This window comes from Myxine glutinosa, chromosome 9, assembly GCF_964187855.1.
Source record: "Myxine glutinosa chromosome 9, kmMyxGlut1.1, whole genome shotgun sequence".
NCBI classification, from domain to species: domain Eukaryota; kingdom Metazoa; phylum Chordata; class Myxini; order Myxiniformes; family Myxinidae; genus Myxine; species Myxine glutinosa.
In genome coordinates, this window is record NC_136269.1 from 125,773,013 (window position 1) to 125,794,742 (window position 21,730).

Sequence of the window (21,730 nt, forward strand, 5' to 3'; positions counted from 1 at the left end):
TTTAAAATATTAAATAAAAATGAACTTCTCAAAGTTATGAAATATAAAACTCTTTTAGAAATCGTCAACAAATCTTATTGGTATCCTATTATGAGAAAAATAATTATAGATACAAGAATATCTCAAAATCCAGATGAGTATATGTATAATATTCTTTGGGGTTCAAACTCAAGGGTAGCAAGGGATGAGGAAGGAGTTGAAGAAGAGAAGGAGGAAAGAGAGAAAAAGGAGAAGGAGGAAAGGGAGAGGGAGGAGAAGGAGGAGAGGGAGAAAAAGGAGGAGAAGGAGGAGAGGGAGAAAAAGGAGAAGGAGGAGAGGGAGAAAAAGGAGAAGGAGGAAAGGGAGAAAAAGGAGAAGGAGGAAAGGGAGAAAAGGGAGAAGGAGGAAAGGGAGAAAAGGGAGAAAAAGGAGAAGGAGGAGAGGGAGAAAATGGAGGAGGAGGAGAGGGAGCAAAGAGAGAGGGAGGAAAAATATAAAAAGATGGAAATCACTGAGATTCATAAAAGATTGAGTGTATTAAAGCAAATAAATCAATCTCAACGCACCGAAGAGGAAATTAAAGAATTAACAACTCTTATGAAGATAATGGTTTCAAAAATAAGAACGTCAATGTCTTCAATTTCAGAGATTTAAACGAGAAAGTGGTGAAGAAGAAGAAGAAGAAGAAGGAAAAGATTATGTGATTGATGATGTTGGTGTCATTGACTTTAGTTAGTTTTTATTTGTAAATAAATGGAGGAGAGAGTGAAGGCATTCCTTAGGATTCTTTATGTTTTAAAAATAAAGATTGAAATGTATATGTTGAAAACCAAAAAGGTTTTGATACTCTGTCGGAATTTTTCTGATAAATAAATATGAGTTATTGTCTCAAATGTAAAAAGAAAACTAAATCTAAAAATATCTCTTATGTTAAAGCTAAAAATAATAGAGTTTATCAAAAAGGAATATGTCAAGTATGTGGCTCTAAAAAGTGCCAATTCATCTCTCCTAAAAGAGGAGGAGACATACAAAAGTTTCTGTCAGGAAGTAAATTTACAACAACTGGAATTCCAGGGGAATTACACCTTCCAGGGTATTCTTTCTGTGGTCCAGGAACAAACTTGGATAAAAGATTAGATGAGGCTGACAATCCTAAACCTTGGTCTAAACCTACAAATAGGGTTGACGAAGTGTGTATGAAGCATGATATTGCTTATGGGAAAACCACTACGTTGACTGAAAAACATAAAGCCGACAGCGAAATGTTGTATAATTTGTCTTTGATACAAAATCCAACGTTGAGAGAGAAAGTTGATAGGTTTATTGTGAGAAATTTGATAAATGCTAAATTGAAACTTGGTCTTGGTTATTCCTCAAAAAACTATTAGGCTCTAATGATGCCATCAAGACTGAGGAGCTTTTGGCTGAAGAATTACACAAACCTATAATCACAAAGTTTAAAAGAAGGAAGGTTTATTCTAAATACACTGACCACATATGGTCCGCTGATTTAATTGAATTGAATAATGACAGGGGATACAGGTATGCTTTAACCGTTATTGATTTGAGGAGTAGATTTGCCTGGGTTGTCCCTTTAAAAAATAAAAGGGGTGATACTTTAATGTTAGCCTTTAAGCTAATATTTGATCGGGATAAAAGGAAACCAAAGAAGTTATGGACTGATGAGGGAACAGAGTTCTATAACAAAATATTCATGAAATTTCTTAAGGGGAAGGGTATTAAATTATACAGCACCTTTAATGAAGGAAAGGCAGTTGTTATTGAGCGTTTTAATCGTACTTTAAAAGAGAAATTATATAAAAAATTCACACAACTCGGTTCTCAAAAATGGGTGTATTTAATTCAGGATATTGTAGATAATTACAATAATACAGTTCATTCATCAACAAAATCAAAACCATCAGAAACATTTACAAAATTAGAATATGAAAAGGAGATTAATTTGAGAAAGCCCAAGTTTAAAGTTGGTGATATTGTAAGGATATACAAATGGAAAAGCCATTTTGAGAAAGGTTATACACAAAAATGGACTAATGAATTATTTATAATCGTTGATGTAATGGCTACAAACCCTTGGACTTACAAATTAAATGATATAAATCGAGAAGAAATCTTGGGTTCATTTTACTCGCAAGAATTACAAAAAACAAAGCTAATAATTCATTAAACAACATTTCTATTCACCCCACCCATATTAGCTAATTTAATTCGTGGTAATAATAAAAAAAAATTAAATAAATAAAAAATCATAAGCCATGCCCACACCGACCCCGCCCACACAGACCCCGCCCACACAGACCCCGCCCACACAGACCCCGCCCACACAGACCCCGCCCACACAGACCACACCCATCATCCCCCACCCTCCGTGCACCCCCACCCTTGACCCTTCACCCCCCTCATCCCACCCCCACCTTCCCCACACACACAAGGGGAGGGGAGGGGTGGGATGAGGGGGGTGAAGGGTCTTTGGCAGGGGTGCACCTCCCCGTTCCCTCCTTTATTCTCTTTTTGTAATTAAGAATTAAATAATTGTAAACAAAACAAATATATATAAATATTGAAAACATTAAAATCTTTATATTATTAAAACATTTTTCTTGAGGTATACATTCAACTTCTCCCCAGCATAAGTCATCAATTTCTTCCCAGCACAAGTCAAAGGTTGGTTCAGCAGATGTCTTCAGGTTTTGAATCTCTTTCTATTAAAGACAAGAGGGGAGAGATATTTATTTCATATTTATGTTCCATGTCAAAGCGTCTTGAAAAGCGCTATACAAAATAAATGTATTATTATTATTATTATTAATATAGGGTCGGATGCCCTTCCTGACACCAACCCTGAATCACCTCTTACGATGCGCAGGGATATGGTGTACCTATTATAAACGGTGAACCACACACACGTACACACATGCTTACCTCGAAAAAATCCAGCTTAGCGTCCAGATCGTCGAGATGAAAATTAAGGATATCACAGGATGACAGGAAATAACCATTCCTATGGAGTCCAAAATCGTCCCACTCCAAGCTTTGGTCTTCGAGGCTGCAAACAAAATAAGGAGAAATTACTATGCTGAAGTAAGCTTGACAAAACATCACACACACGCACACACACACACATTCACAGATACATACACACACACATACACACACACACACATGCATAGATACATACACACAAGAACACACACATACACACACACACACATACACACACACACACACACACACAATCTCATTTTTTCATTTCTGTTCCTCACAATTCGATCTCTCTATTTTAATCACAGACACACATGCACACACATACACATACACACACACACATGCACACACACATGCACACACCTCTCGTTTTTTATTTTCTATCATACCTTTCACGTGAATTTTCTAAGAACGGTGAAACATTGAATTCATTCTGAGCCCACCATCTCGGAGGTAGGTTATTCAAACCCGTATTCAGTTCGTTGTGGAACTCTTGAGAAACAACTTGAAATTCTGCCAGGATATTTACAATATTTGAATTGCTGCAATGAATAGGAAAAATAAATTATTAGTTGTATAATTAATCACATACAAAGCTCTCATTAACAGTGTTTAATACCAAATGAACTTACCAATGTCCTGGCGAGTATTCTTCATCAGAGGAAAGACTGGAATAAGACAAGCTCATCTTCGTTCACAATGTTTAAATGTCCCATTCGGAGACCTCTCTTTTTATAATGAACAAAATGTATTTCGGGGAACTGAAGTGCTTGTCAGCTTTTGGAAACTGAGGGCGTGTGTTTGTGAAAAACAGGAAACAAGACAAAGAGAATTCCTTGGAAGTTATCCAAGTGAAACAACGTCATTTCTCAACAGTGAGCTATTAATTAGAAAAGGTTCGAGTGGTATATAAATGGAAAACAAAATGAATGTAAAAAATATCAAATAAGTATAATTGAAAAGGCAACTGGTAAAAAAGTTCACAAAACAAATAAGAGAATTAATTTAAATACCGGTGAGTTGGATGAGACGGTGAGGAGAGTTGTAGGAGAATTAAATTATTTCCCACGCATAAACAAATATTTGTAGGGTCGTTGTTTGAGTGGGTTATATTCACCAGATGATATTAAGAGTAAAAGGTTAAAAGGTCCATAAGGTCAGAAGGATCACAGGTGTTTAAGTGGTCTAATGAATAAGGATAGCATGTCAAAAGGTTAGAAGGTTCGTAAAGAAAAGGGTGAGAGAAATATAGGTGTTTAGGGTCAATGAGGGAGGGAAAGAATTAATATGGAAGTGAATGGGTCAAAGATTAATCTGCCAGATGATATGTAGAAGAAGGATGATAGGTCTATAAGAGAAAACAAATATTTGTAGTGTTTGAGTGGTCTAATGAACAACATTAAGGATAGGTACTACAGACAAAAGGTTCATAAAGATGAGGGTGGGAGAAATAGAGGTGTTTATGATTTTTGAAAAAGACAAGGGGGTAAATGACATTAGATAGGGATTTCCCATGTTAAACGGAGGTGTCCCAGAAGCAACATTATTACACTACTACTGTGGTTGTTGTTGTTTTTTGGTCCCCTTTTTGAAGCAATGTTTTACGGCCGGATGCCCTTCCTGACGCGAACCCTTTTTGCCGCCTTTTAACGACAAACAGGGAATTACCAGTGAACTGGTACTCAATTAGCCGACCTCGGAAGGATGACAGGCTGAGTCAACCCCCCTGGCGTTAATTCAGCGATCGACCGGGATTCGAACCCAGGATCCTTGGATCCTAAGCCGGCACCCTAGCCGCTAGCCCAACACCAGGGGTTTTTTTTTTTTAAATCTCAAAGAATTCTGAAATTCAAAGAATTCGCAAAAGGCGACCAACAGGGTTGGCGGCAGGAATGGCATCCGGCCATAAAACATTGCTTCAAAAAGGGGACCACGGTGCCCAAAAAAGGCCAACCCTGTTCTGCGGGGGGAAATGGCCTCCAAAGGTGGTTCTTCTTTATTATCGCCACCAAAGTGACATTTTAACTTTCCTATTTGTGAATTTTAAAGTTCTCATTGTGGTTAATTCACTAATTTTTTTTTTTTAACATTATTTATTTGTTAATTTCAGACTTCTCTTGGCCAGCAGATGGTACTGGGTGGTTTGTAGGAAACATTAACACATTGATGAATTATTATGCATTTTAAAAATATTAATTAATAATCGGTGACTTTTGCTTCATAAGTCAGTTGCTCATTCAGAAGTGGCCAAATGAAGTGACTGCAATCTCTATAAATGGTTATACTACCCTCAAGGACACATTTACCCTTACAAGGGCAGCGTATTCTTAATTCGAACCTTCTTGCTTTTTCAGCGTCCGGATGACAAATTCAGCTGTCTGGCAAGCTCAGCGGGCATCTGAGAGCACAATGTATTTGGGTGAAAGTAGGGTCTGGTCGTTTCAGTCGAAATAGTTTTGTGCAAGGCATTAAAAAAAAAATCATTTTTTGAGCTTTTGAACATCTCGAGCAGCATTTGTCATCACTAGTAGGACTTGCGGAGAATCTTCCAGCTTGCCCCTGTCCTTTTACGTTGCGATTGTAGGTGCTTTGAACAGACGCGTACCCTCAGCACATATACCGTCGTGGACCGTAAATCAGAATGTCATGTCGAGGCTTGTGGTTGAAATGCAGAGTGCATCTGGCATCTGACCCATTTTCGCAACTTATTGCCAGCCTTGATGCCATATCGGTCTTTCCCAAGAAATCCTGAAACATTGCATGGCCGAATGGAATGCTTGTTGATGAAAATGTTTAAAATCTTACAAGTGCAACACATTCTTTTGGCCTTGAACAGAGCACCAAAATAAACCGGCTTGATTACCGAAACCACCCACCCCTACCACCCCCTCTCCACCTCCATACCCACCCGACACCCTTGAAAGAAAATAAAGAATGCGGGAACATTCCTACTTTAAATTGAGTGTTCTGCAAAGTATTTGCATCAGCTGTCTGGAGCCCTGCTAACAATTTATACGTGACTAACGGGCAAGACACGCACGATGCAATGAGGCATACCCAGGCCGACCAAGCCGAGCGTATCTGTTTTTAATGAGACATGCAGATTGATAAAGCTGGAGAAATATTTCCTTTCATTCCCAAAGGGTAGAATCCCAATTCTTTGCAAGTACGTTTTGTTTTGTCAATTTCTCATAACATCATCATCATCATCATCATCATCATCATCAACATCAACAGCATCAACATCAGCATCATCATCATCAGCATCATCATCAACAACATCATCATCATCAGCATCATCATCATCAGCATCATCATCATCACTTAATGGGTAGTATGTGGCTGTTGGCTTGTATCAACGATTGGACTGTGGCTGTTTAGCTGATGCAGTGCCCCTCATTTTTGGTGACAGAGGAGGAATTTTGTAATTTCTTCAGGGTGCCGGAAATAACTCACCTACTCTTCGTGAAGGACACAATGGGATATTTAACGTCCACCACCAATGCCACCAGGTGGGACACCCAGTTTAAGGTCAATCCGAGGGATGGCACACATATCGACGAATCACCTGGATGAGAGTTTTTAGCTGGGTCAGGATTCAAACCCAGGCTATCGGTCTTTCCCAAGAAACATTGCATCCTGATCCTGATCATCCTGATCACAGATGAGTGTGCATACCTCCATTATACTCTGCCAGCCCTTAATACCCCCTGACCTAGTCTAATGCAAATATATTACATTATTTACTTTTTTTATGACTTGTCTAGTTTACCTGAAATGAGAAAACTTCACAAGTAAAGTCACAATAACTGCAGAGACATTGTACTTTTTCCTACTGTATTTTGAAACTGTTCAATATTTAATGGCATTTGGGTATCAATTTGCACTGCGATGTTAAAACATTTGCACGACGGTTAAAGTGGTGATAAAAGCTTAATGAATTACTTAATTAATTTATTGATGAAGCTAATTCTGAGGGCCTTGTCCCTCACTCATCACAGGCAGGCAGGTGGCTTTTTGTCTTCTAACGACTCCTCTCCGGCCTTGCTCCCCCAGCTCTCTCTGTGCTCTGCCCCCCAAATATTCCTACAGGTCGCACAAGATCTGCCAGCCACCCTCTGATGGTTAAACTGCCGAAATCTCGGCTCTCTGCTCACCTTCACTCTTTCATTCCTCTTTTCTCCCGCCTCTGGAACAAACTCCCCCACTCTCTTCAATCCCACTCCTTCCTCCAGGTCTTTAAAACAGCTGTTCACCACCATCTTTTATCTTCCCCCATCCAAAACCTTGATCTTTTCTACCCCCGCTAATTCACCCCAGATCCATTTTCTTGAAATTCCGACTTCATTCCTGGAAGTCCTAGCAGTGTCCATGTGTTTTATACCTCTCCCCCCCCCCCCCCCCACCTCCTGCCCATGCCTCCTCCCCCAAGCCCTCTGCATCCCACAGATCTCCCGATGTCCCTGCTCTCTGCTGTTGTACTTGTGTGTTTCCCTCTCTCTCCCCATCTTGTCTCCCGCTCCCTTTATTATATGTTTTATGTGTCCGGTTTTCTTGTGATTAATGTTAGCTCTTACACGAGCCTCGATCTTGTATACAAAAAAAAGAAAAGAAGAAAGGAATGGGAAGTCCCCTTCAAGTATCATTTATGGTTCTTTTTGGTCTGGGAACCATTAGCGATCTTAATAACATAATATTACGAGTTGGCTATACTGGGAACAATTAGCGATCTCCGATCGCAGCACTCTAGTTATTTACAGTGCCTTCAGAAAGTATTCACACCCCTTGACTCCAGGAAGAGTCTGGGTAGTTCCACCTTCTTTCCATTTCCTAATGATGGAGCTCACTTTGCTCTTGGGAACTTTCAACAGTCTAGAAATTGCTTTATACCCTTCCCCAGTTCTATGCCTCCTCATAATTCTATCTCGGAGTGCTATGGACAGTTCATTGGACTTCATGGTTGAGTTTCTGCTCTGACATGCATTGTGAACTGTAGGACCTAATATAGAAAGGTGTTTTTCTTTCTAAATCATGTCCAATCAATTGAATTGTCCACAGGTGGACTCGAATCAATTTGTAGAGACATCTAAGGATGATCAAAGGAATTTGGATGCACCTGAGCTCAATTTGGAGTGTCATAGCAAAGGGGTTGAATATTAATTGACTCAAGACATTTCAGCTTTTCATATTAATTAATTTGAAAACATTTCCTAAAACAAAAAAAAATTCCACTTTGACATTATGGGGTATTATGTGTAGATCAGTGACAAAAAATCATCTCAATTTAACCCATTTTAAATTCACGTTGTAACACAACAAAATGTGAAAAAAGTCAAAGGGGTGTGAATACTTTCTGAAGGCACTTGTAAATTCATGGGTTTATGAAATTATTAAACTGGAAAAAATATTTACTGTCTCAATCTGAATTTTATTGAGATAAATTCACATGAAAACCTGATCGCTCTTGTGCTCAAATAACAAGGAATCGGCATCCACAACCATCCTTGCGTCTTGCCCGTTAGTCAAGATGTGGAATGTCAGCCAAGGCCCTCACTTTTTCACCTTTATTCGTTTTAAATTGGGTTTCTCTGCAAATCCTTGAGAGATTGACACGAAACTTTGATTTCAGATTGAGCGCCTACCCATGGATGAACTTTTTAAAAACAAAGTTACATGATGATTGGATGGAAAATGCTGCCGGTGTTCTAAAAAAAAAACTGTCTTCTGTAGGCATGGGTTGCAGGGTGCTTCACATATCAGGAATGAATGGCCTCGACCACGCTTTAGCTCGGCCTCGGCCAAATATCTCAGAGCTATTACTGCCTGAATTGAATAACAAACTAAACAAGAAAAAGAGCAATCAGAGATTGCAAACCCTCGCCAGGATGCATTTTCAGTTGTTTTTAAGGCTTTTATGTTAAAACAAATATGGCGGCCGAACCACGTGACTGATGACGTAATCATTATTTTTTTCTAAACTAATTTATTCCTAGATTATGCTCAAGAAATTTCATCTTGATCGGATGAAGTGTTGTACTTCTCGAATTATGACGTCATAATGGAGGCACCTATGACATCATCATTAACATATTTTATTCCCCATGGAGAGCTCTTTACAATGAGCCATGTCTCAATTTTTCTATTCAGCACTTTCCGAGATATAGAGGTGCAAAGTTTTTCGATTTTTCCAAGATGGCGGCCGAACCACGTGACCTATGACGTCATAATTATCATTAAAAAATTATATAGGTGGAGTTTTACCTATGGTGAAAATTTCCTATCAATCGGACCAACGGTTGCAGAGAAAATCATATTTATTCTGTGCGGACAAACAGACAAAGAAACGGACAGACAAACAAACAAACAAACAAACAGACAAACAAACAAACGGACTCAAATGCAATACCCTTTCCTCTGGCGAGGGTAACGAGAAGCAAACTATCATCACTAAATGTATGTGGCACTTTGTTACCACTTATGAAGCTTAATTTGGCAAAAAAACCAGAATTTATGTATCCTGATGAAATTCCACAATTTTACAGTCTTTATAAAGTAAGTTGGCAGCATGAAAATTAATGAAAAGAAGGGGGAAATATAAACAAAAACAGTACACAAAGTAAAAGCAACCGGAGATAAAGAGAACTGTTAGAAAAGTAGCATAAACAATTTTTAAAAAGTTGGAAATGTACCTGTATTTGCCAAATACCTGTCAAAATCATGTCTAGTATCATATCGGGCCTGGCCAACGATTCATGAATGACTTGGGCAACCTCCGCTCTCAGCCGACCCCACACGAAGGTGGGATTAATCGAGGTTGTTCAATAAGTTGTTCTGTTAGTAGCCTAGTGTTTGTGCTGAAGTTGCAACTTTTGTTGCACTATCATTGTAGGCTACATTCATCTTTTTAACCCTCAGCAAGACTTTGTTGATGACATGACTCACATAGTTAACGAAGCACAGCCAAAGGTCATTCATCCTATCTCGCCTGCGCTAAGTTCCTACCAGCACTCGTGATACTAAGCAGTGCTTTCAATTCAAACCTGTGTGACATGGGGTGATTGTGGGGTGATGGTGGTGGTTTGGGAGGTTGGGGAAGGAAGGAGGAGGGGGAGACAGATAGAAGGGAGGATTATTTAAAGAACACTTTCCTTTTCTTTTTAGAAACACAGGGCATTCTGGTGGAGGCTAAATGATCACAGGCATGTTCACCCTTAACAAGGCCACATGTATAATAAATAGCCCTGACGGTCATCTCTTGAGGTTGTAGTCCCGACCTCTGCTGATTTTGGAGGACCCTCCTGTGAGCCTCCCTGATCCCTTGGGAGACCCCCCGAAACGAAATCGAAACATCTAAGACCGGGCAATCCTGGGGACCATCGAGTGGAACATCTTATCGGATTTCAGAGAAATCGGTTGGGTAAATAAGGGACAAGTAGGCATCTGTGGTTTCAGGGGGTAATCCCCTCCACCTCACCCCCCCCCCCGCCCCGCTCGGGAGCCCCCAACGATTAAAATTTGAAAAGTACGAAATTGGGAAAATTTAAGACCAAATGCTCCTGCGGATCATCGAGTAGAAGGGCTGTATCGGATTTCAGAGCAATCGGTTGGTACATAAGGGTGGAGTAGGGATCTGTATTTTCAGGGGATAAGCCCCCCCCCCCCTCGACCCCCTCCACTCCATGGGAGCCCCTGATCCGAAAATTAAAAAATCGAGGCCCGAGCAATTGTGCGGACTACTGTTTTGCATTCATGTGTCAAGTTTCATCTAATGAAATTAGAATTTCATCTAATGTCAAGTTAGCCATCGGGCTAACCCCCGCTCTAGCAGGGAAAATGGCCTTAAAATGCACGTTGTTGTTGTTGTTGTTGTTGTTGTGTGTCAAGTTTCAGAACAATCAGCCAGGTAATAAGGGAGGAGTAGCAGAAATAGCAAAAAGTTAACGGACAGATGGACAGACATCCGGACATCCATTTTATAAGTTAATCTTTTCTCGAATCGAGATGACATGACCTAAAATGGCAACATCTCCGTATCCATCAGCACAGCGGAACAGCACCCACATCACTTGCGCATCACACATATCCAATCACAGTCTAACGACCATTTATACCTCCATCACTATTACTGTACTTCTTGGCAACTATCCAATTCTATTTTTTTTTGAAATCCTGGTTAAAAACAAAACGTTGCTGCATCGATATCCTTCATTATCATAAACATCTCTCCTATTTAATGCACAAAGTACCATAGTGCCTATTTCAGATGCACATAGCGTAGTCCACCTAGCCCAGGAATCAATCTGCTTCACCACCCTTGAACCCCTTTCCTTTTCTTTTTTTTTAGCAGCAATATCCTTCCTCAAATTAATTCGACACCGAAACACTCGAGGTGAGGTGTATAAACAATTCTGTTTACTTTTCCTTTTGCTGCCTGGCACCAGATCTGTCCCACGAGTGTATTTTGTCTTTTGCTTTTGTTCAGTCGTTTCATCCAGCGCTCAGGGCTGACCCCTTCTATATGATGCAGATGTCATCAATTTGTCCGGTCCACGAGATGACCTTTTTTGGGGGTTGTTTGTCAAACGCTTTGCTGGTATCAATTTACCGATAAAGAAGAAGAAATAACAATACAAGATGGTGACACAAAGAATCCTGTGGCTTTGCATGGATGAAGCATCTGCTGCGCTTGTTAAAGTGTCCTCCGAATCGCTGCTAGCTGCCTTTTCAGCGAGGCCGAGAACGGTGCCGAGACCTTTTTAGATATTCATCATTTTATTTTTGTTGCGTTTTCTTTTTCCTATGCACCAGTTCTGTACTCTCAGGAAAGAAGAGAAAAGTGGACAAATAATTCAGCTTATTTAAAGGGAATTAACCAACAGCAAAAGAGGAAACGGAGGAGGGGACGATATTTTTGAAGTTTAACCAGGAGGGGGTTATTGGAAGAGCATGTACATCCGGAAAAGCCTGGTTTTGACTTAGCGGTTAGGGTGCCGGCTTGGGATCCTGAGATCCTGGGTTCGAATCCCGGTCGATCGCTGAATTAACACCAGGGGGGTTGACTCAGCCTGTCATCCTTCCGAGGTCGGCAAATTGAGTACCAGTTCACTGGTAATTCCCTGGGTGTCACAAGAGGCGACCAACAGGGTTGGTGGCAGGAAGGGCATCCGGACCATAAAACATTGCTTCAAAAAGGGGACCACGGTGCCCGAAAAAAGGCCAACCCCTGCTCTGCGGGGGAAAATGGCCTCGAAAGGTGGTTCATGTACATCCGGAAGTAGATAGGGAGGGTTGGATGACAGACACTAGAGGGGGCAATATCAGATGATTGACGCTAGAAAACAGAGATTAACGAACTTACCTTGTATTGTGCTTCGGCCTTGTCATGGTAAATTCCAACAATTTGAGACACAAAATACCGGAGACAAAGTTGTGAAGCTGGTGTTCCAGCTCATAGCAGAGAGTAGTACTCCATTGAATTATGGATGTAGACCTTGTAGATTGTGAGTATCTCTAATTTTCCAAGGAAAGACTTTGATCGATGGAGGATTCACCGTCTGCGGCTTTGGAGGCTAGCTTTTCTATGTCGTCAGCCCAGTGAAGGTCATAAGCCTGGGGTTGGCTTAGCGGTTCAGGTGGCTGGCTTAAGATGTTAGGGTCTTGAGTTTGATCCCCTTTCATCCCATTAAATAACACCTGGTGGATTGACTCAGCCTGTCATCCTTCCGAGGTCAGCAAAATGAGTACCAGTTTACTGGTAATAGGGGCACTTCATCAGTGGCCAGGAAAAATGATGCAACCACCAGCCACAGGCTGCATACAAAACAACAAGTGAAGGTCATGTCCGATGGTGTCTGTTGTTTCTTCCAGTCAGTGAGAAAACCGTATTCTTTATTTGCAACGAGTGTGTGTCAGTTATTGAGGGGTTTGATTTAAGATGGCGCGATGAGTCAAGACACTTGAATTATGAAGCATACACCAGTCAGGCAATGATGGACAGTCTGGCAGCTCTCCCAATGGAAGATAATCTGCTCAAGTAGTAATTTGGGATCGTTTCATTTATCAGCCGACAAATTGTTATTTGTCGAACGAGTTAAACGTGGAGAAATTTGTGGCCTAGTTCACTCAGGTATGGATGAGATTGAAGGACTAAAAAATAGACAAGAAATATGTTGTGCAGAGCACGATACCTGCAAAATACATCCCCCTCCAAAACAAAAGGTTGCCATGGATACATCAAATTGTCTATTTCATTATGATTAAAATTGATGATCTTAATGAAAGCACAGGTCAATCGAATTAAAATTGATGATTTTTAGATGAAACTTTATGAATTTGGAAGTTTGACCTTGAGTTGACCTTGAAAGGAAAAGCCACCACAAGAAAATCGTAGGCAGGTCACAATTTATGAATTTTGATAATTCTCTAGAGTTCATTTTTATTGCATACTAGCCGAAAGCACCCGGCATTGCCCGGGTTCTTTTTGAATGAATTTACTACTATAATTCAGCTTTTACTCGCGGCCGTAGAAGATTGACTACGATAATTCAGCTCAGCTTTTAATTGCGAAATGGGCCCAGCCCGGCCGAAGCGGCCTCGACCGGCCTTGCCACCTAGCCTATAACCTTCCCGGGGCCCGTCCCGACATTTTTAGTTCTTCTTGAATGAATTTGCTACTATAATTCAGCTTTTACTCCCGGCTGTAGAAGATTGACTCCCATAATTCAGCTCAGCTTTTAATTGTGAAATGGGCCCAGCTCGGCCGAAGCGGCATCGGCCGGCCTCGCCTGGCCTCGCCACCTAGCCTATAACCTTCCCGGGGCCCATCCCAACATTTTAAGTTCTTTTTGAATGCATTTACTACTATAATTCAGCTTTTACTCGTGGCCATAGAAGATTGACTACTATAATTCAGCTCACCTTTTAATTGCGAAATGGGCCCAGCCCGGCTGAGGTGGGCCTCGACCGGCCTCACCACCTAGCCTATAACCTTCCCGGGGCCCGTCCCGACATTTTTTGTATTGGAGGTTTCTTCCTATCTTTCACCGTTCAAGAGATTATCTTGCGCAGACAAGCAAACAAAAAAAAAACTTGCTTTTATATATATATAGAAAGATAAGACGAGATTTGCATATTATAGTAGTAAAGGAAACAATACATAGGTAAATAAACTAAAACGGCACTGGGTAGAGCGCATCCCTCTGCCAGGCTGCAGTTTGCGTTTTGTATCAACTGATAGACCGGACCTCTATCCCACCTGAAACAAAATCGAATTGCCTTGTTCTTGTCACTCACCCAACTCATCCTCTAAGTATCGTCCGAATCCAAAACAAACTTTTTGAGATATAGTACGATTATATTGTTTTTGGCCCTATCTCTCAATGGTGAAGAATCGCTTATATATTTATATATATATTTAAAATTCTAGATCAGGATCTTCACCAAAATCGATTCATTTCACCCTTGTCACGCTCCCAACCTGTCCACCAAGTTTTGTCTGAATCCGCCCACAACTTTTTGAGATGTCCTGCTCACTGACCGACAGACAGCAGGGGCGTAAACCTAACCTCCATCCACCTTCAGAGGTAATAAATGGAACACAGTGTCAAGTGTTTTTTATTATCCCTTTGAAGAGCAGAATAGTATGGGAAGAGATCACGGTGATAATGAGATATGTCAGGATTTCCATAATACTGTTGCGGATCTCCAACGTCGGCCTTCCCCTTAACAAGGGGGTATTAATCCCCTTGTCTTTTTACTAGCCGACGCGATCCGGGGCTATCACGTTCCTTCCGGTCGGTGTTAAATAGGGTTGTAAGCCGAATTAGTCTTATTACCTAAGTACTAACACCGGCCGTGAAGCAAGGAAATAACCCCACCCGAACCACGGTTTCAGTGGACACGCCGAGCGAAAGCGAGCCGCGATTCGGGCCGTTAACGGGAACTAACCCGATTGGAGCGGTTCCTGATCGTGCCACGCTTACCCAATGGAGAAATCACTAAGACGGTCGAATTAAGAGGAAAACAGGAAGAACAGGTAATTTATTACACTTTGTACAAATAGGAAGAGGAAGAGAAGAAGAAGCAATGTACAGTAAAGAAGAAGAAGCAGATACACAGGGCAGCCTTATACAGTCTTATACTTATCCCTGGACACAGGCCCGCTCGCACTCAGATTCAGGCTTAAACTCACACGGGGCTTGTAGATGGTCGGGTTGAGGGTCCACTGATGGCATCCACAGCTCGCTCCGGTCCCCGACTCATACCACGAAGCAAATGATGATGGTAGATGGCAGGCAAGATCGCCGCGTGTCGGTGGCGCGGATCGGACAATTATTTGGGGGTATCGGTAAGCTGGCGATTATACTGGCGTACGTAATAGTTGTACCGGCGCCTTTATACGCGCTCCCGATATAGCTCGGTACAATGCGCCACTTCCACAATGCTTTCCCAATGGTGTCACCAAAGCGCCTTTCCCAATCGAGTCCTTGAAACCAGCAATGCAATGCGCTCCCACCAAGTCCTTCAGAGGGCTCTCTTCTCAATACTCTTCACACGGACTTGACGAGCGCCTCTCCCTTCTCATAACTCTCTCAAGACTCGAGCGCCTGCCTCTCCCTTCTCATAACTCTCTCAAGACTCGAGCGCCTGCCTCTCCCTTCTCATAACTCGAGCTCAGCGCTTTCCTTGGGGATCTGACTCAGCGCATGTCCTCCTCATAACTGAGGTGGGGGCCTCGCGCGAAGGGTTTTATTGCCACGCCCAGCGAACCCTCTGGAACCTCTAGCCACACCCCGTCAGGCGATGTCGCCTCAGCCCTGATTTGTTGTTGGGGTCTTACCGGCTCTGCCCTTGATGGCTGCCTGACGTGGCCACACCCCCACCCTTGCGCTCCGCCCCCTTTTCGGGCCTTACCTCGTGGCATTTGGGCTGGTTTCAGCATCCTAATGCGAGGGGCAATGGGGTGCAGACTGGATGGGCGCAATGGGGCATGGGGTGCAGACTGGATGGTGTGCAATGGAGTCGATTGGAGGGAGGCTGCAAACGGAATGGGGCCTACTCTGATTTGTTTTACACAACGCAGATGATAACTATTGGAAATGGCCTTATCTCACATATACTAAGAAGTAACTTATGTTCTAAGGTGACCTACGTGTTGCATGTGGCCTAACTATGGGGTGCAACCTTTAACCTTTAATGATGTACCTTTTCCCGCTTCCGGTCCCTCGAGCGACGGGGCTTGCTTTGATCTCTCCACGGCATCAAAGTTTGAGTGTTTTCCCGTTCGTTTCTTTGTCAAATTTCCGCTGCGTATTTTGTTGTGTATGTGCTATTGTGTGTTTCTATTTGGTTTTGGTTTTGTAGTTGTTGCAAATTTGTGTGTAATTAGTCGTTTCTTTGTCCGCGCCTCGTGCGGCCTGGTGTCTCGTGCGGCCTCCTCGTCTCGATTTGTGCCCCGCCCCCTATATTCTCGTTTGTTCTTTCACCTCTGCTCCTGCTTTCTCAAATCCACGTTCTCACTTAGAGACTTTTCCCAGATTGTTTTCATGGTTTTGTTTAAATATTTATTTAAATATGTTTAAACCGCAGCGGTGATCCCCCCCCCCCAGGATTTCCATGTTTTAAACGTTTCCCAGTGTGTACCCTGGATAAGAATAGGTACGCCGTATCTCTGCGTGTCGTAGGAGGCGACTAAGAGGGTTGGCGTCAGGAAGGGCATCCGGCCATAAAAAACATTGCCTCAAAAAGAGAACCATGACAATTACAACTACATGTGGGCAGGGTACAGCCCGAAGTGGAGATCGGTTTCTGAGGTTTGGGACATGGAATGTAGGGACAATGACAGGGAGATCAGGAGAAGTGGTGGAAGTATTGGTCAGAAGAAGAGTGGACATATGTTGTGTGCAAGAGACGAGATGGAAGGGAAGTGGTGTGAGAATGGTGAAGGGTAGGCAGGGACAGAAATACAAGTTTGTGTGGCAAGGGTGCCTGGAGGGCGTGAATGGTGTTGGTGTCCTGTTTTCTGAGGAGTTTGTAGACAGTGTGGTGAGTGTGACTAGAGTGAGTGATAGGTTGATGATGGTGAAAATGATGATTGGAAAGCTCTTGGTGAACGTCATCTCGGGATATGCTCCGCAGGTTGGTCGGAGCGATGAAGAGCAGGACAAGTTCTGGTGTGCGATAGAGAAGCTGATGGAAAACGTGAAAGATGAGGAAGTTGTTGTGGTAGGAGGAGACCTAAATGGACATGTGGGAAGGAGTATGGATGGTTTTGACAGAGTTCATGGGGGTTATGGATATGGTGTGAGAAATGGAGAAGGTGAAAGGATTTTGGAGTTTGCTGATGGAGCTGACTTGTTGATTTGTAATACTCAGTTCCAGAAAGAGGATAATAAGCTTGTTACATACACGTCAGGTGGGTCGACGACAACCGTTGACTACCTGATGGTGCGTAGGCGAGATAGGGGGCACCTCCGAGACACAAAGGTAATCCCGGGGGAGGAGGCTGTTTCACAGCACCACTTGGTTGTCTGCGACGTAAGGGTGAAAGGTGCGAGGAGAGCTCGGCGGGTGAAGTACCAACCGAGAATGAAGGTGTGGAGGTTGAAAGAGGTGACAGTAAGGGAGGCATTAAAAGAGAGGCTGAGTAGGGTCGAGGATGATGTGGTTGAGCTTGAAAGTGGTTGGATGTCAATGAAAGCTAATCTGTTGGGAGCCGTTGGTGAGGTATGTGGATGGACAAAAGGACCACCGAGGCACTCCGAAACATGGTGGTGGGATGATGAAGTTGGAAAGAGGATTGACGAGAAGAGGAAGAAGTTCAAGGAGTGGCAGAAGGCAAAAGGTACGGGAGCAGAAACAGCAGAGCATGAAAGTTATAAGGCAGCCAGGAAGGCTGCAAAGAAAGAGGTAGCAAAGGCGCAGGAGGCATGTAGGAAAATGTTCGGAGAACGCTTGGATTCGGAAGAGGGTCAGAGAGCGGTATTCAGGATTGCAAAGCAGATAGCAAAAGAGAGGTGTGATGTGATGGGGGTGAGCTGCTTGAAGGATGAAGTGGGACAAATCGTTGTCGACCCAGATGGAATTAAAGGAAGATGGAAAAGATATATGGAAATGCTGTTGAATACAGAGAATGAATGGGATGGCAACATAGAGAGTAACCCAGTTTTAGGACCGGCAGAGAAGATAACTGAGAAGGAAGTTGAGGAAGCGATAAAAGCAATGAAGGGTAGAAAAGCGGGAGGGCCGACGGGAGTTGTGGGAGATATGTTGAAGGCAGCAGGGAGTTGGGGTGTGAAGAGAATGACAGAGATCTGTAATCTGGTGGTGAAAGCTGGCCGCATTCCAGTGGCTTGGGAACTGAGTACCCTCGTCCCTCTATACAAGGGGAAAGGTGACCCTCTGGAGTGTGACTCGTACCGAGCGATAAAGTTATTGGAGCATGGAATGAAGGTATTGGAAAGGGTGTTGGAGAGGAGGATAAGGAAGAAAGTGAAGATCGACGAAATGCAGTTTGGATTTATGCCAGGAAGAGGAACGACAGACGCGCTTTTCATTGTGAGGCAGTTGCAGGAGAAGTACATGGAGAAGAGGAAGAAGTTGTTTCTTGGGTTTGTTGATCTGGAGAAAGCATTCGATCGGGTTCCACGCAAAGTATTGACATGGGCATTGAGGAAGTTAGGAGTGGAGGAATGGTTGATCAGAGTAGTGATGGCAATGTACAAAAGAGCGCGCACAGCTGTAAGGACAAAGGACGGGAACAGTGGTGAGTTTGAGGTGAAGGTGGGAGTGCATCAGGGGTCGGTACTAAGTCCACTACTATTTGTAGCTGTGATGGAGGTGCTGGCTCAGAACGTAAAGGAGGGTTTACCGTGGGAGTTGTTGTATGCAGATGATCTGGTGTTGATTGCGGAAAGTATGGATGGACTGAGGGAAAAGATGAACACGTGGAAGGAATGTATGGAGACAAAAGGTCTGAAGGTGAATATCGGAAAGACGAAGGTGATGGCAAGTGGTAAAGCATGTGGTGAGGTGGAAAGAACTGGGAAGTGGCCCTGTGCTGTGTGTAGGAAGGGTGTCGGAGTGAACTCCATTCAGTGTACAATGTGCGCTGAGTGGGTTCATCAAAAATGTAGTGGTCTGAGAGGGTCATTAACCAGTGTGGCAGCTACATTCAAATGTAAGGTGTGCACAGAGGGAGCTGCAGATGGAGGAAATGTTGAGTTGGATCTTGGAGACGGTGTGAAGCTGGAAGGTGTGAAAACATTTTGCTACCTCGGAGACATGCTGAATGGAGAAGGTGGATCAGACTCGGCAACGGTTGCTCGAGTGAGATGTGCATGGAAGAAGTTTCGGGAATTGAGTGGCGTGCTGATGATGAGGGGATTGTCGTTGAAGCTGAAGGGAAAGGTGTATGCTGCATGTGTGAGAAGTGTTATGATTTATGGGAGCGAGACATGGGTAATGAACGTAGAGCAGCAACGAAGGTTGGAAATGGTGGAAATGCGAATGGTTCGACGGATGTGCGGAGTATCGTTGAGAGAGAGGAAGACAAATGATGAATTGCGAAAGATGATGGGAATAGAGCCTGTGATTGATGCTGTGAAGAGGAACAGGTTGAGATGGTTTGGTCATGTGTTGAGGAAGGATGAAAGTGACTGGTTGAGAAGAGTGATGGAAATGAATGTAGAAGGAAGTAGAAGACGGGGAAGACCGAGAAAGACTTGGCTAAAGATGGTGGAAGAAGAAATGCGGGCAAGGGGGTTAACAAGGAGAGATGCAGAAAATAGGGCAAAATGGAGAAGATTGTCATGGGGACCGCAAGGCTAACCCCCGATCCAGCAGGGAAAATGGCCTTTTAAAATGCATGTTGTTGTATGTTGTTGATGTTACCTGTGTGGGTTCTCAAAACCGCAACACTGCACCCCTCCTTTGCCAGGCTTCGTGCCCGAGCCGAACCACATACCAGTGAGGACGGCCGGCTTCAAGCAAGGGTCAGGACTACCTTTAAACAATTAGTGTGACACTTAGGTGTGGTTACCCTCTACATTTAACCTAACACCCTGAGTGCGACAGTTTTAAACACTAGATATGTCCCACCTACTGCGTTGTATACTATCTAACTGACTCACGCCCACAATTAACCGAATTACGGAATTATTTCCAAACTAAACATGAAGCCGGTGGGGAGCATGTTATTTACAAGACTACTACTTATTTACAATACTACAACCCAGGACCTGTCTTTTGTGGGAAAAGAGAAGAATTTTTGAGAAGAGGAAACACCGAATGCACTGCACTGCACCAATACACCATACACCCATATGCACCAAATAAAAAAATGCACAAAAAGCACCATCACCAAAACAAAATGCACAATCATCACGTTTCAAAATAAATCATTGATGCCTTGTGCTTGGCTGGCTGCTGGGCTGCGACGTCTTCTTGCTTCGTGTTCTTCGGTGTGTCATTGCCAAACTTAAAGTCTTCTTGTCCTGACACACCAAAGGAAATTAATAAAAAGTGCACAAACCGTGTCCGCTTTTTATTTTGGCCAGCAGGGCCAGCTTAGGTGGTCTGACTGGATGGCATTGGGACCACTTAGAAAACAGTGGTCCGCAGGGCAAGATAACGTTTGCCGCGATTGTCTGCCCAGCAAAGGTGCCAGGCCACAGAACGTGTGGTCCATATGGTGTACTGGTGCAGACGGCAGGCAGCAGGGTGCAGCGCAAAGGTGCGGCCGCACCGCTCAGGACACCTTCACACTCCCCTCAACAAAAGGTAATGGGTCCATGGGTGGGGAGGAAGACAAAGCAGAGGTTAGCGGGGGAAAGAGCGCAAGGGTACACACAATACAAGGCAATGCGATATGAGGGGCGTGGGAGAGCGAGCGGAGAAAGCTCATCCCTAGCCGTACGTGACCCCCCATGTCAACCTACTCTACCCTTGCCCCTCCCCGTATTTACACAATTTACAAATTCAGTCTCTACTGTCTCGTCTCCCATATCTCCCCCTAAACCAAATTCGTCATCCAATCCCTCCCAAGAAGGAAGGGATGAAATATACACAATGTCTCACCCACGTCATGATGCGTCTTTCCGTCCAAACATTTGCAAAAACCTGGCGTGGAGTCCTGTCACCTCCGTGAGTGGATGCGGATGGTGCAAAGAGATTTCATCCTAGCTATCCTTCTAATTGACATTAACCTACTTTGCACTACCCGGGGTCTTGCCCTGCCAATTGGCAACTTTACACTATGTGGTTCTAAAAACCAATTCCCATTGACCATCCTGTTGTGCCTACCAAATTTGGGGTCTCACTCCCCCATTTTTTCTCACTGTGCCTTCGCGCAATTTCGGGGCTGGGTCATGTGGCTCTACCAGCAGGTCCTACTTACATGCGCACCTCCGCCACTGGAGTCGCCACCCGAGCTTGCCTAGCTCCTGCGACTACCCTAACAAGGGGAAGGCCCTCCTGGCTCTCTCACCCCGTGACGCCCTCTCTGGCATTGGGCTACCCGGGTCTTTCTCCTCGGATCCTCGGGCCCCACTGAACTCTACACTGACCCTAACTGGCTCCCAGAGCCTACCTGCGGCCTCACCTGGCGGACAGACTACCAGTGGCGGAGTGCCCCAATAACCATACTTACCAATTAAGCCCCCACGCCCAGCCATCTCCACAGACTTATGCACCCCTCAAAGCAACAACTTGCTACTATCCACACCACAGATGTCAATATCCAAACAAT

At 43.5% G+C, this 21,730-nt stretch overlaps 1 protein-coding gene across 1 annotated transcript in view; it reads right to left on the minus strand.

Annotated features, from left to right (window-relative positions):
* The window catches only part of LOC144893736 (uncharacterized), a 44,190-nt gene extending 40,486 nt beyond the window's left edge, over window positions 1-3,704 (minus strand). Inside the window, exons 1-4 of the mRNA XM_078785131.1 lie at window positions 3,618-3,704; window positions 3,375-3,527; window positions 2,923-3,046; window positions 2,485-2,702 (exon numbers count right to left, since the gene is read on the minus strand). Of these exons, the coding sequence (XP_078641257.1) occupies window positions 2,485-2,702; window positions 2,923-3,046; window positions 3,375-3,527; window positions 3,618-3,673 (551 nt within the window). The 5' untranslated portion in view covers window positions 3,674-3,704. The remainder of the gene's footprint in view (window positions 1-2,484; window positions 2,703-2,922; window positions 3,047-3,374; window positions 3,528-3,617) is intronic.
* Window positions 3,705-21,730: the final 18,026 nt, after the last annotated feature.